Source organism: Falco peregrinus, chromosome 18 (genome assembly GCF_023634155.1).
Source record: "Falco peregrinus isolate bFalPer1 chromosome 18, bFalPer1.pri, whole genome shotgun sequence".
NCBI classification, from domain to species: Eukaryota; Metazoa; Chordata; class Aves; order Falconiformes; family Falconidae; genus Falco; species Falco peregrinus.
In genome coordinates, this window is record NC_073738.1 from 664,620 (window position 1) to 679,944 (window position 15,325).

At 42.2% G+C, this 15,325-nt stretch overlaps 1 protein-coding gene across 1 annotated transcript; it reads right to left on the minus strand.

Moving 5' to 3' along the window:
* Positions 1–71: 71 nt before the first annotated feature.
* On the minus strand, positions 72–15,325 carry MEIOC (meiosis specific with coiled-coil domain). The gene is made up of 7 exons (XM_013297179.3): positions 15,269–15,325; positions 13,835–13,992; positions 13,613–13,717; positions 10,248–12,090; positions 8,458–8,592; positions 4,278–4,458; positions 72–3,015 (listed from the first exon to the last, which is right to left on the minus strand). The coding sequence occupies exons 1-7, from the start codon at positions 15,308–15,310 to the stop codon at positions 2,792–2,794; spliced, it is 2,688 nt and encodes an 895-aa protein (XP_013152633.2). The 5' UTR covers positions 15,311–15,325; the 3' UTR covers positions 72–2,791.

Below are 15,325 nucleotides of genomic sequence, written 5' to 3' on the forward strand. Positions count from 1 at the left end.
GTGCTGTGGGGGGGGGCTCCCCTTCTGTTTGCCCTGCTCTCCTTGCTGTATTTCTGAGGGCTGACCTGTTGCTGCCAGGGTGCTGGTCCTCGTTTATTCTCAGCGTTTCCCGGGGCTGCCAGTGCCTCCCGTCGCCTTGCAGCGGTGGCCCCTGGCTGCAGCACAGCGTCTCGGGTGGGTGGCACCGGCATGTGGTAGCTACCAGAGGAGAGGGGTGTCACAGCACCACCGCACACAGGGGCCGCGTGTCCTCAGCACTGCGGGCCGGCTCTTGCCTTCTCCTGGGAGCTGGAGCCCTTCGTACACCCTTGAGGCAGCCCAGGTCGGGCCGGGTTTGAGGAAGCTGCCGGCTGCACGGGGCAATCTGAGGCTTCCACTGGGACCTCAGTGGCTCTGGTGGCAGCAGCTGCCCTCCCTTGCTGGCAGCGCCTTGGGTTTTTCCCACACTCTGAAGCTCTGTGACCCAGTACTGAACTTCCCTGAACCCCCACTTCCAAGCGAAAGCGAGCTGCAGGCTGGAGAACAGCATCTGCCGCCTCCTGACAGGAATGGAACACCGCTGCTGGGCACAGGTGAGGACAAGAGGCTATGGTATACGTGCCAAAATGTATACATTCTGCAGAAGTACGTTTGGGTTTAAGAAGGGCACAGCCCTCACGGCGGCAGGTCACCTTTGCGGGTACCGGCTGCACCCGGCAGCGAGGTGCCGTGTTGTGCCCCGCGAGCCGAGCGCGCTCCCCCAGGGCTGGGACAGGGCGCAGCAAGGCCCAGCCCCAGCTCTCACAGCTGCCCGGCAGCACCAACCCAGGCAGCTCCACTGGCTTCGGCTGCTGGAAAGCAAAAGCGTGTTGTGGTTTGTGCAAACATGCAGGCACGAGGATCAGCATCACCCGAAGGGTTTACGCTGCCCCTGAGCCTGTTTAAGCACAGCTGATGCTTCTCAGCCTCCGGGGCGCAGGTCTGCTGTCAAACTGTCAGTAATTCCTGCTGCTGCCTTGGTGCCCTGGCAGATGCTGCCTCCGGAGAGGTAAACGCTGCGGCTAGGCTGATACAGTATTCAGGAACGCACTACTGGCATCAGCACCAGGGGATTTACAGGGTAAGAATGCTTGAAGCAGACTCCTAAGATACTGAGAAATTACTGCGTAAGCTTCCTCAGGCAGTACAGTGCTCGTAACTAACGAGATACTTGCAAATCCAAGAACTCTGGCTTTGCTGCACTGAGAGAATTTTCTCTCAGTTTGTCTGTTACTGGCATTTCTCTCTACAAGTCAGTAATTTCAGCATCACCGCTGCTTTACGCCTCGTAACACACTTCAGTAACTAACTGAAAGTTACAGTCCCCATTAACAGATCGAGTTGTAGGAGCTGGGGCTATGAAGACAATCGCAGAACAAATGCTCTTCAATAAAAGCTGATTTATTTCTTACCAGACAGACTAAAGTCAGTACAGTATTGCTTTTAACACCAACATATCCTAGGTTAAACGCAACAAATCTTAATGCAGTGACTTGTGGTATGATGTGCTTTGCTCTCCTGCCCCGATAAACCCACTCTGGCAGTACTTTAGTCATTTCAGTGATCAAAACAGTTACTCGCTTTCTGCTGCATTCTCATTCAGTTTCTCTCTCACATCATCTCATGTCAATTTGTGGTGCAATCACACCTTTCGCATGTATTTCCAGAAGTAGGAAGAACAGAGACATTTAAAATACCAGGGTATCTAGGCAAGGACGGTTGAATAAATTTAATCCACACATTATAAACGTGATGCTAGAAGTGTTAAAACCCCACGTCTCCTGAGCCACATAATAACAACATTTCATATCAGTGAATAAGTTATGTATACTCCATACAGATTAAGATACACAGCTGAACATCAAGTATTAATATCTGTCAAAAATGCAGAGGTAAACTAATCAGTCTAAAATATGACAATGAAATTTCAAACCAAACTAGTGAAAGAGTAACTTTTAAGAAAACCTAAGTTTCAAAACTTTGTGATGCCTCTTCCGATTTTAAAGCTAAGTTATTAAAAACAATACTCATTATTTCAGCTGCTGCACAGCTCTTCCAAGGATGATCCTGTGTGCATGTCATATTTTGATTACGTTTAAATACTTTAAAACGGAGGTTCTTTTTTCCCAAAAGCACACCCAAATGATTTGAACATGCTTATTAAATTGCATAGTTTCACAACAGCAATTTTGTCATACCAGTAATTTAGTAGAACCCTGTGCATCTCCTTTCACAAACTTTGAATCTAAAATCTCTAATTAATAAATACTTATATTTTAAATATTTAATTTTACATGAATATTGGGTAGTCTTAGCATTTTTTCCTCCCATTTCCACGTTTTAGTTTGATAAGGAAACCAATTTTACATCACAATCTTACTGGATCCTGACCGGACACCCGGTCTTAAAGACTGCTGTCTTTAAGAATCATTATTTTAAAACCTACTTCCTAAAGCAAAACTAAAATAAGTTATCAGAACAGTTGTATACCAGGGTTCACCTGCAGAAGTTAAATAGTATCTTGGCTGTTAATTAGTCTGATTATTTTTTAAGTTAACATTCACCAGTTTGGCTTTACGATATTCTGATGCTGCCTGTCATGTTAACGGTTTTAGTAGAACCCGAGAGCTCTTAAAGCAAATTCAACTTGTCAAGATACAGCTTTAAATATGAATATTAATAGGTCAAACTTTTACAAATAATTAAAAAGAATTAGCGTATTATTCCTCACACATCCACACTACAGAGATTTTTGCGTGCAGCTGCTATTTGGTTAATGCTTGCTTACTTCAGCCCTCTGATTCACGATCCTGCCACTGTTTGTATTTTCGCACGCTTTTTCTTCAGGTGGCACCGTCTCCCGAAGAGCTTTCTCTCGACCTGGTTTTCCAGCTGAGGGTTTTGGTAAGGTCATCTGCAGCGCGCACCAAAGAGTTGTACGTGCTTTACGTGTCACTACGCTCATCTCTTTAATTGCCAAAGCAAGAGCCAACACAGCTGCAGGGAGGAAATGGTGTTATAATCTTTATTACACAGGTCATAAGCAAGCACTACTTGGGATTAATTCACCCTAGCAATGCTAAAAAGCGCAAAAATTTGTTGGCCCTTTTATTGTCTGATTTTGTCTGTCTCTTTATAAGGTTGTAAAAGTCAAATCTGAGAAAGTAGTGATTTTTATGCCCTTGTCCAAAGAGGCAGTTATATGGAACTTAGGTACTTACTTTATTAAAGCTCCTACTTAGCCGTCACCTACTGCCAGTAGCACCTAAAGCCTTACAGTCAGCTCTGGTTTTGGAAGTATGCCATGTACACGCGTTCTAAAGGCATCCCACTCCTTCCTGTGTGAGCCCACTGCTGAACGTTCACAGCAGCCCCCCCCATCCACAAAGTGGATAATCTCCCCATCTTGCCAAAGAAATTAGTAAGACAGGTGAAGGAACAGCTCGTTTATGGCATTTTTTTAAAGCGTACAGATCGCATCCTGCAAACTTGTGTCAAACCCTGCCACTGTAAACTGAGGAGTAAGGCAGTGCATTTATTCAACAGCAATGACTTAATGCATAGATAATGCTTTGATTTTAATCCCAGTCTGTGTGTGAAGAAACAAATTCAATACCCTCTCCTAGGCAGCAGAGTTCTCTGGCAGAACCTGCATGTAATTTTGGCCTAGGCGCACACTTGCTCCACTTGGATCTTCGTATTTGGATACGATTAAGAATAAAAACATTCTGACCAATATATTTTTGTGTATCCATCCAAAATATGATTCATAATTTATGTCAATCTAGGACAGAACATGCTGGAAGAGGAAATCCACTCATAAGGCAAAGCCATCTTCATCTCTTTGCACAGACTGGGCATGGAGACACCATGGAAGTTCTACACCAAAGTAATGACACGGCTAGAGGGGTGATGGGAACAGGAATGAGGGACAGGGAGAAGTAATGCAACAGCTAAGTGTCATCGCCATTCCCAAACTGCATTACAAGTAAAACCCCTACGACCTTTTCATTACTTGCTAGTTTATTAATTGAATGCACTCTGAGTCGATTTAACTCATTTATCTCTAAAATCCAGTTTTAGTGTCCTCTCAAAACTGTTATCTAAACCCCATACAGTCTGCCTTAATCAAAGCTCTAGACACTGAAAAACAAATTGAAACTTTAATACAAAACCCGACACACTTTTTTTTTAAATAGACTTGCAATATGTGTAGGCTTTTTCAGCTACCTTATAAGAGTACGTAAGCATAGTTATACCTCTGTCATCTTGGCATCTGGGAGCTCCTTGCCTCTGTCGATTTGAAGCATTTACAATTTCATCTTTTCTACGTGACTGCACTACATGAATTACCTCCAGATGTTTATCAAGAGCAGTAGAAATGTTAGCATGAAGGGGAGAACTGCGAAGGCGCTCCATTTTTCCCAGTAAAGTCACAACCTAATGAATATTTTACATGTTACAGCAGTTCAAACTATATTCATCTAGACTTCAAGAAAATTAACTAGATTAGGAAGAAGAGATTAATGATAACCATTATTTTCTTTTGAGAACAGTTCATAAAGTTACAGTTGAAGTAGTTTTAAATTCTTACCTAGGGTTTCTTCTTCTCCAAAACTGAAGCTGTAGAATACCTGGGTGTGCACAGCACAACAGCGAAGCTAGAACACCCAAATATTAGGACACCCAGCTTACTAGTTAGTATATACACAACTCTGAGACAACTGTGCAACAGGAAGCGGTTCCATGACAACATCCATGATCTAAGACCACTGTGGTCCTCCCTCCCACCAGTGCTGCTGCAATTACCTGGGTGAAAACCAGTCCCACAGAAACTGGCCAGTTTTCACCCAGATGATCTCCTCATGCTGTGCCAGAGCAAAGCAACAGGCAATGCGGGAGAGCAGCAGTCTCAGTCTGGACTGGCTAAAGCTGCTGTGGAAACACCTGTGTAGGCTGGCTTTCCGGATGGATACTCAACACTAGAGGCTCCTCAGATAATATTGAGCACAAGCATTCAGAAATAATACAGGTTTGCTTAGTCAATTGAAAATCTGCATCTTTGTTGTCTTGTTTATCTTAAAACCAGTCACATTACTATGAATTTCCCCTTGGTGAGCAACTCCTCACCCATGATTCACAGACCACTGATGAAGCTGGTTCCCGGTCTGCAGAAGGGTGCATTCAGGAAGGAGCAAGCTCCCGCTGCCAGCCTTGTCCTGCTTTCCCTTAGACCTGGCAAAAGCCTGGGGCAGGGGGCAGGAAACAGGGATGAACTGTGCAAGGTGCTGTGACAGCAGCGACAACCAATATGCTCAGAAAGGGACATCTCACATTGGTAAGGAAGCCTAGAGTTTTTTTAAAAAAGTGAAGGGATAAGTTCACATGAAGAACTGAGGAATCAGTTACTGGGACGTGAAACTAAAGTAGGTAAGACTGAACATCACTGGATTTGTTTCTGAGGAAAAAGACAGATTTTAGAGAGTGACACAGTAGGGTTACACAAGCAAATGGAAACAAAGCCAGAGTTTAGAGAATGACATAGTAGGATTGCATAAGCAAGTGAAACAAAGTAAGATGAACCTGACAGTCATTTCCAGTCTTACTTAATAGTATGTCCATGTCCACAAAATTACTTGCTTTCTGAAGGCCTGGTTTTCAGGTACCACAACTAGCGGGATCCACAGCTGACAGTTAAATGCCTACATTCTTTATACTAAGCCTGGGAGAAGTGCCAGGTATCTAAAAGCAAAATCCACTAAAGTCAGCAAAGCTGGACTGCCCCAGCAACCCGATGGGGATCACTGAAGGCTCAACTGCTTGCCTTCCCACCCCCTCACGTTTTTCAGAAGTTCCTCCTGCGCTCCTGAGACGTTTCCTTCCACTCACAACTCAGAGGCATTAACTAAAGACACCCTTCTCTTTCAAAGCACAACCGGTCCCTTTTGACTGTCACAGGGCTTGCCAAGTAATTCAGACCCTTCACTGGGAAAAGCAACAAGCCACCAGTGACACTGAGGCTGATGCTGGAATGGCAGGGTCCCAGTGAAACAGCCAGCAGAGACATGGACCCTGCAGTCTGGAAGTAAGCATACACCATGGGACAAGGACTGATGATGTTTCAGCCCCAGCTTTGATGACTGTTCTTCACAAAATGCTGTATTTGGAGCAGGAACTACAAAGCTCTCCCCGGCTCACACAGATACCCTCACTACTAGAAATAAGCTTCTATTTCCTCTCCCTGGCAAAAATCATTACCACTCCAGAATAGAAGAGCTTCAACAGGACAAGCTGAACATCCAGCCTCAGAGTACCCCACAGTGGGGTGGCTATGGCATTCTCCAGTTACAGCAGAGCTCTGGATTTACATCTCCCCAGGCACAAGGGAGGTGAGATGCAGTCTGTAGAGAGGAGATCCTGGCTTATAGTTTGTCCTTTGACTAACTGGTTTTAATAGCTACTGATGATGACACAGTGGAGGAAGCTACTGTCACCTCTCCATCAGCTATGCTTTGTTCTGGAACTGAAAGCAACCGCAAGTGGAAGACTCAAACAAGAAAAGTGTATGACCATGAAGAAGACTTAACTAGATGCTCCACACAATGAATAGTCAATCCCAGTTTCTGCCAGCTCAATTTCCATTGAAACTTCACACCAGTGTTTCTCTTTGGCCATTGCTGAGCTTTTTGATGTTAGAATCCACATTCAGCAGCACCACTGTGCTTTTGAGCATCTTTAAGCTACTTTTCAGTTGCTACCTAACAAGTGTGTGAGGTTCTATACCTGTAGAGGAATTATAGAGGACTGTATGAAAAAGTTTATTTGTAAAAAGTTTGTGATGATTGGTAAAAACATGAGGTATGAAATGTTAAAAAGAAAAAAAAAGGGGGGGAATTGTAGAGGAATGAAGCTGGGTTAATTAATATTGATAACATACAGCTGTGGGCTGGCTTCAGGGGCAGCGGGTTGGCTGATGTAGACAAGGTGCAGCCGTGGCTGGTTCTGTTAAGTGGTTGCACAGCCAATGAAGAAGCAAAGAGAAGAGTGAGGGCACCCTGGATGAGCAGAGACTAGGAGAAGGCAGCAGAGGGACTGGCATGAAGAGTATGTTGGTCTGTGATGGTAAAAGACCTTGTTGCAGCTGGTTGTTTGGAGAGTGCTGCAACATATACTCTGAAATTTGGTTCCTCAGATGGCTAGAGAATATTAAGTCCTTTTTAAGAATCAGTTTTAAAAGTACTAGGACAAGGACAGGCAAGCTTTCTGAAAGTGAAAACATGCTAATGCTGTTCTTTTGGGGCTCATAAAATAGTAGTTTAAGAAGTGTACACTAAGCCCATCAACACATCTTTCACTATACTTTCTACTCAGCTGTATGAACAAAACCAGGCACTGCACAAAATAGGTTTCAGCAGGCAATAAGCAGACACGGCTCCACAGCTTATTTCACCTGTGTGAGACCAGCATGAAAGGCTGCTGCTCACCACCGCTGCCTTGGGAGTGGCCGAGCTCAGCAGTACCAGTTCCTCCAAGAACCAGCATTTCTCAGAACAGCTGCTGCCTTTAATCCCACGTCCCCCTGCAGGGGCTGGCTGCAGCTCTGCGCTTTCAGCCCCCATCTCTGCACCTTCTGCAGCGTAAGGATCCTGGCGCTGGCCTCAGCCTCAGCAGAGCCAGATCAGCCCCCTGCTATTCTGCTGGCAGCTCAGATCTGCTCTGCTTGCACTCGCCTCCTCCCTCTAGTCTCCCTTGCAGAATTCTGCGCAGGCTGCTGCTTGACAAAGCAGCACCATACTGCACGCTGGCACCATCGTTTGGCCACAGAGCCACAGGCAGCTCAAAAGACACCAGTCATGGTTGCCATACAGGTTATGGCTGTTTCGTTTAAGCAGCAAACCAGTAATATATAAAAATCAGGCTGAAGTTGCATCAAATAACCATTCTGCATTAAAAAAAAACAAACAAGACTCTCAAGCAAACATATATCGAAGTCTTACAAACATTAATTGCTTTTCCCCCACAAATGCCTCCTCTAATACAGCATCTACAAATCTATAGTGAACATTTCTCTGCTGAGCTGCTCAAAACAGAAGAGCTCAAAATGCAGGCACACCTTAGAGCTGTGCACACAGTTAGGCTAGATGACTGGATTCTGGCATCTCATGCACACTCTTGTACTAGAAATCACATCCTCCTGGCATGTGCGGATATAAATGTGAGCCTCAGCCACTCGGTGGGTTCCCTGGTAACAGCAGCAGTGAACCTGGAGCTGTAGAGATTCTAGCAGGGACTGCTGAAATATTATTCCCTGCATAGCACTTAAGAACAAAGCTATTTTGGGAAAAGCTGCTCTGATCTTATGTATCTTATACTGTACTCTAAGTTTTGTGTGCTAAGTTCAGTAGATTTTTATTTTTTTTTTTTAGTCCTACAACTCACTCTGGCTTGTTCACGTAGCTGGTCCACAATTAAGCGATCAACTCTTGATGGGTTTGATGTCAGCCTTGGAATCGGAGTGTTGTTAGCGCTGGAAACCTTTTTCCCTTGGAAATTCTTAGCAAGAGTTGATTCAGTCTGCAGGAAAACAAAAGAGTAACTCCCTAAAAATGTAAGCCGCAATGTGCGCTTTATTACAGAAACAAGAAAAAGCCTCAAGACATACAACTTCTTTCCCTTAGGGTTTTGGATTTTATTTTTAAAGCAGATAATGAGGATTCAAGCATTTAGAATTTAACCATTTGGTAAGACAATCACCTGTTCTAAGTGAACAACCACTTTACTCAAAGCAGTTCAGCTAAAGTAATTATGCCAACATAATGTGTTTCAGAAGTGCTATGTCTTCTCACACTCTGACTACAGCCTGTAACAATTTTGCCTGTAAATAAAATAGAGGCAAGTCAGAATTCCAGGGCAAAAAAGAATAAGCAAACAGATGTGGACCTCACCCACAAAATTAAATTAAGTCAGCAATTAACCTAAACTTTGTATAGATTAGTTGAACTACAGAAAGCTTTTGTTTTGTTAAAATGAAATCACACTTTATTTAGCCATCAGAAAATTACTGTGATACCTGACTGCACGATTTCAAATTCCATCTCTCTCACCCCATTGCTATGTCACTCTGGAACACCTGTTAACAATATATAGCTAGCTAAATATGTTTCAAAATTACATTTATTCGATTGTTTTGTGGTGGTCCACATAAAGCTGCAGCTTAATTTTCTCCACCTACATCCCCCTGCCACGCATGTGCCAGCTCCTTCTCTTTTTCATTTTTCTATGCAAGCCTAGATACTACTCTCTCCTCCTCAAGCCAAGCTCATTTTCCCCCCGACCTCTGTATTCAAAGCAGCCACCAGCTTCTGTCAGGGAACACTGTGGCAAACCTCCCTGTGTTACAGCTCCTCACAGCCAAGTTTCTGTCGGCGGACTGGCTCAACAGAGCTTCCACAGAGGAGCTGTCAGCCAAACTGCCCAGCCCTGCTATTTCCAGGTAACTTTTTGTCAAGCTTCCCTCAGAGAAAGTCATGGCTCTAACTGGTACTGAAATTCAAAAATTATCTGAACTGGTGAAATTAAGACTGCTTTTACATTCAGCAAGGGTAGTCTGAAACACTTTGCTCATGTGGAGAAAGGGCAATTGCTTTAATTAGGGCTTCATACACAGCTACCTGAATCTTTTAGTTCCTTTCAATATCAGCCTCTGATTTGGGGCAGGGAGTGGGGAAGAGCCCCTTCAAATACATCTTAGGTTTAAAACTTCAGAGAAACAAAGTGAGAAGAACTCATTGGAAGAACTAAAAAGTGTAGGACCTAAGAAATTTAATTCTTGACATGATTGAAGTTTGGTCCCAATTCAAAATATAATTACTGGATTTGTTTTCAATGTTTCCAGATGCACTGCATTTATTGTATTTAAAAAATAATTTTAAAAAAGTGTAACATGGCTTTATTAGTCCTACAACACCTTCCTGAATCCCAACACAAGAGACTGAAAAAGTCACTGAATTCAGGCATTAAGTGCAACACTGGTTATGCTCCCAACTAGGCCACAAACCTTCAAAACTTTTTTTCAGTCCCAAACATACAGGGAAGCAAACTCTCTTTAGCATTTCAACTTGTAACAGTGAGAATTACCCACAATCTCTAACTGTACCAAGTACAATGAGACCTACATCAAATCTGTGATATGGCATATTAACTTGGTTTATTTTATTTATTTTTTTTACCTTCTTTCTTTCTTTCTCCAATGCTCTCCACTGTTCATAACATTCTTCTAGTCTAACATGAAGCTCACTGGCAGGCCCACTACGGGATTTAACCTGTCTTTGAAATCTAAATGTTGGTACAAAAGCAGAAAACAAATTGTCACCATGTATCTTATCATTAAGGTAAGGGTAGAAACGTTGTAAATCATGGCAGACCAAGTTGTGAGGCTCCATCTGAGGGACAATGGAATGGCCAAACAGGTGAGCTGATCTCAAGGGGAATGCACTTGAGCCAAGGTGCTGATTATGTCTAAAGTCACCCATCGCATAATTGTTGGAAAAGCTTTGAGCCTGTAGGCAAGTGACAGGATTGATGGTGTTACTATCTCCACTCCCCTGCCTGAGATTAAATGGACCCTGAGACTCCATTAAATCTTGGTACATGTTCTGCAACAACCCATCTGGGTGTTTTTGTCCTTCCAGATCATAATGTTCATTCTGTGGCTTCAATTGGAAATGGTGTTTGTTCGTATTTCCAATGATCCCAAACTGCTGAGCTGAGTAATTGTCACAGAATCCATTCATCTGCTTGAATTTCTTTTCACTTAAATACTCCATGAGATTGTCTTCACCACTCCTAACTAGTGCTTCCATGCAAGCAGCAGACTGAGCTCTTTCTGTAGTGTTAGAACCAAAATCAAGACTTGGAAAAAATGAAGGATTACCTTGACAATACTTGTGAAATAAATTACTATTTAAAGGGAAATTTGAAGATGGTAACTGAAAATCATTAGAATGACTGGAACTTTTTGGAAAAGCAGGTAAATTATTCAGTTTCAACAAAGGACTTGGATTCTGAAATGGGACAGAAGCAGGGGTTTTAATGTTCACCCAAGCTGGCCTTAAATTAGTCCCTGCTGAAGGGTTTGCTGTGTTTGGTAACAATGGAAGTGACACACAGCGCTCAGAATTCAGACGATCAGACTTGGAAAACTGCTGCCTTTCTACACCAGTGGCATAGTCACTATTCCCTGGACACGCTGCAAAAGATTTTAATTCATAATCAGATTTTTGCCCAAAATCAGTGCAGAATGAAGCTTCATTTGCAAATTGTTTTTCTGGTAGAAGTCCTACAGCCTTGGGAAATGCAAAGTTCTGCTGATCTGATATTGTATCTTCTATTTTTTTCTGAGTTCCTGATTTAACTTGAAGTAATTTAATATAGGGTTCTGTGTCCAGAGCCTCAGTGGTTCCGTTTACTAATTTTTTATTTGCTTGGAGGCTACAATTGGTGCTCTTGTTAGGCTTCACTTTACTGGCATGAGAATATTCAGTGTATCTACTATAATCTGCGTTTTCATTGTATCTGTGAAACTGTGGAAGAAACATTTCTGCCTGCTTTTGGTGCAACTGCACATCTGCTCCTTTGGGACACACCTCCCTTCTGTACAGATAAGCATCGGCTCCCAAGTCTTTGATTACTTCTGAATACCCAGACTGGGGTGTAAAGGTGTTTTTTATATATGGGTAGTTCTGATAGAGGGCTGTCATCTTAATATTCTCACTAGTCTGCATGTTGCAACAGTTGGCATGTTCATTTCTAGAAGGATATAAACACTGCTCTTCAAGGTCTATGCCTGTAAAACCATGGTAATGTTCATCTACTTTTTGCTGTGATGCGAGATTACTGCTTTGCAAGTACTGTTTTTCAGTAGCAGATATGGATTCGTTGTTGTGGCTATAAAAGCCCGGCTGTGAGACAACTCCAACAACTGGTCTTTTAGTTTCTGGCAACAGGTCGTGGTGGTCTGCGATTCTGGTTGCGTTCATGGGCCATACTGGCTTCAAGTTGGAAGGGCAACTCCTTGAAAAAACAAGAAGTACACACTTAAGATTCTCATCTGTGGTGCTCCTCCTCCACCCCCAAATGCAGAAAAAGGTTTAAGAACCCAATTCTTCCCTAATCATTTCTTTCAATTGATTCAAAGATGTCTTATACCAACTTGTATCCACTGCTATCACCTTTGCAGTTTCCCTGAACTAGATAAGAAAACACTGTCTTGTCTGAACCCACCCATATAACCTTAGGAGCTACATACAATGCCTTCAAGCTGCAAGTGATGTGTACATACCGAATTATGGTCAGTCAACCCTGTTGGGATTTACTGCCCATCACCATCAAAATACTCCCGGTTAAGCAACGAGTTAAGATAACCATACTTCCCATACTACCCACAACCTTTCAAAGCCATGTCTTAGCACTCCAGACAACACACTTCTATCATCTTGCTTGTTGTTTCAGAATTGCCTGTGTTTACGCTGGCTTACACTGCTTCCTGCAGGTAAATCAAGAATAAGCATCTTGGCACATTTCCTTTCCTTCCACTAATTACTATGAACTAACGCAGGACAATCTATCACTGACTGTCAAGGAAAACTGTAAACAGACTAAGTGAAAAATGGAATTACGCCTGGAAGTCGTTACAGTCACTGCCAAATCTGGCAGCACTGAAAACAGAAATCCAACCTTAACTGTCTGAAGCAAAGCCATAAGTAAGCTACCTCTTGATCAAGACTGACTATCTCTAAAGTTCTGCCTCACTTAGCCACATAACCCATCACACGTACAGAAATCACTGCTGTGGTTTGGGAAGACAGAAGAGTGGTGCCTAGCTTGGGAACCTTGAGAACTGGGTTCCCTTTATTATTTCTTAGAACTAGAATACTCAGATCCAAGCAAAAGACCGTGAGCTCTCCAAGTACCTCGGGGATGCTGGATCTGAATCCATGTCAAGTTATTATAACTATATAATAGCTTCCTCTGATGCCAGAACATAGGCATACTAAACCTGACATTTAGATATGCAAATATTGCTTAGGTAGCATTAACATTGAGAAACATTAATTTTGCATGGAATTCTTCTCTCCTGCCAGTTCAGGCAAGTGTGAAAAGAGTATGATTTTGTGTATTCATTCTGTGAATTGAAATTAATTAAGAAACCTAAAGTCTGAATTAAATCTTGATCTAAAAAAAAAACCAAAACAAAAAAAAACCCAACTAGGCCAAGGCATATATTCGAGGAGATTTATTTGAATATAGCATTTCCCCAATGCCTGTGAAGGACTTATTTAAAAATGCCAATTAAGAAGTTCTGTAAATACCAGAAAGCCAGAAGCTACCACATAATGTGAGTACCTAGATCAAAGCTTTGAAGTATGACAAGCGAAATATTAGAAGATTAGGAGGAAGGAAGGAAAACCATAAAGAGCACAAGGACTTGCCAGCAGCAGATGCAACGATGACTAACAGAACACAGATACCAAGACCAGCGAGGGTAGTTTTTGTCAGAGAATACCAGCAGTGCCTGCAATGGGAACACACTCACCCCTCAACACAATATGGCTGCGATTTATCTTGTTCTTCCAAGATGTTAGACACAAGTCCATATAAATCTGTTTCACTGCCATAATCATTCCTTTCAGGCTGAATCCTGAAAATTAATTGTTAATTAGAACAATTATTTCAATCAAAATATTTTGTAAGTTAACTTTAAAAATATAACCCATCTACTCCATCAACACACACATTCTCTCTCACAGATGACTACCTGGACTTCATATTAATCTGAGAAGCAGCAGGCTGCTTGGTATCATCTCCGCACGCAGACCACGGTGCATATAAAAGGGAAGTGTCCATAGCTGCAGAGTACTCTGATGTTGAAAGGGAAGAATCGTAGGTCTGAGGTAGCTCTACATTTTCTTCATTCTGTGTTTTATGTACAATAAATGCATTCATTTTAATATTAAACACATCAAATTGTTATTTCATCATTCTATGTGGTTGTAACCCAGTTCACTCAGAGAGTAACCAGAGCATGAGATGCAAGCTGGCCACATACTTCTGACACAATGCTATGGGTAACTTCAAGCTGGTGATTACTACCCAGTGCATATATGAGTAGGAGTAAAAATTTCAGGCCACGTGTCAGTCTAAAACATCTACACCAGTTTCTAGTAGATGATACCAACAGGAGTCAGGAGACATCCCCTCCCTCCCAATCATTACAAGGTATTTCAGCTACTGAAGAAAACTTAGAGCCAGTCCTTTCCTAGAGGAAAGGTCTTTTACTCAGTTTAAGTAAAAGGAGCATTTGCTAGTTTGGTTTAAACATGACATGCTTTCTCAGCAAGTGAAAAAATCAATAGTCTTCACATGTTAAAGACACATGATACACGCCTTTATGGAGCCAAGTAGTTTAGCAACTACAGAGAGTGACACACAAAACCAGGTTTTATTCCCAGTAAGGCTTTCTGCCGCACTATGGACAGGTGTCTCTGCTTCATGCCTCAGTTCCTCACATCTGTAAAATACTTCTGTAAGCAAAAAAAAAAAAAAAAAAAAAAAAAAAGAAAAAAAAAGATGCCCGGTTGCCAGACTGAAGGACACAGAAGAACAAAGCCCCAAGAGTCTTGGATAAAGTAACAGGTCTATTCCTGAAGGTATTGGGAATGTGTTTTCATTTGAGTCTTTTGCTTCAGCGAAAGTTTATGGCTATGAAAGGCAAAAATGAAAAGAGAGATCTGAGGTACTAACTGTCATGGCATTTTCTATGGGTCAGACTAAGAACCCCCTGCTCAACAGGCTGGTTTATATGAATGTTTGGACTCTATGTCTGTAGTATGCTGTAGAAATATCTGTTGCAATACTTAAGCTTCTCCTTCTTACCGACTTCCCAGTTCTCCTGAAAATAGTTGTTTGTTCCTCACTTTGTCTACAATTGTTTACACTAACAGGAGAACAAAGAACATAGTGAAATACTATTTTACAAAACACCACATTGCTTCATCTGCAACTGTATTAAAAAAAGTCACTGCTCTCTCTGATGAACACTACAACGATGGAGATTTATTATGAATAAATCAAACAGGGTTCTGTTCACCAGTATAAGCAAATGTGTTAGAAATTTTTTTTGACCATTTTGTTTACAAGCAACCCAAACTCTTACACAGATATAAAAAAAATAATTTACAATCAACTGAACCTGTGATTTGTAGCAACCATTCAGCAAGCCAGAGCCTGTCATTACGGTACTGAATAC

Bases quoted from the DNA above. Each gene is read 5' to 3' on its own strand.
- MEIOC (XM_013297179.3), bottom strand. From the start codon at position 15,310: ATGACAGGCTCTGGCTTGCTGAATGGTTGCTACAAATCACAG. The intron at 13,993-15,268 runs GTTCAGTTGATT...CATAAAACACAG, and splicing joins ATGGTTGCTACAAATCACAG to AATGAAGAAAATGTAGAGCT. The intron at 4,459-8,457 runs GTGAGTTGTAGG...AATATTCATTAG, and splicing joins AGCTACGTGAACAAGCCAGA to GTTGTGACTTTACTGGGAAA.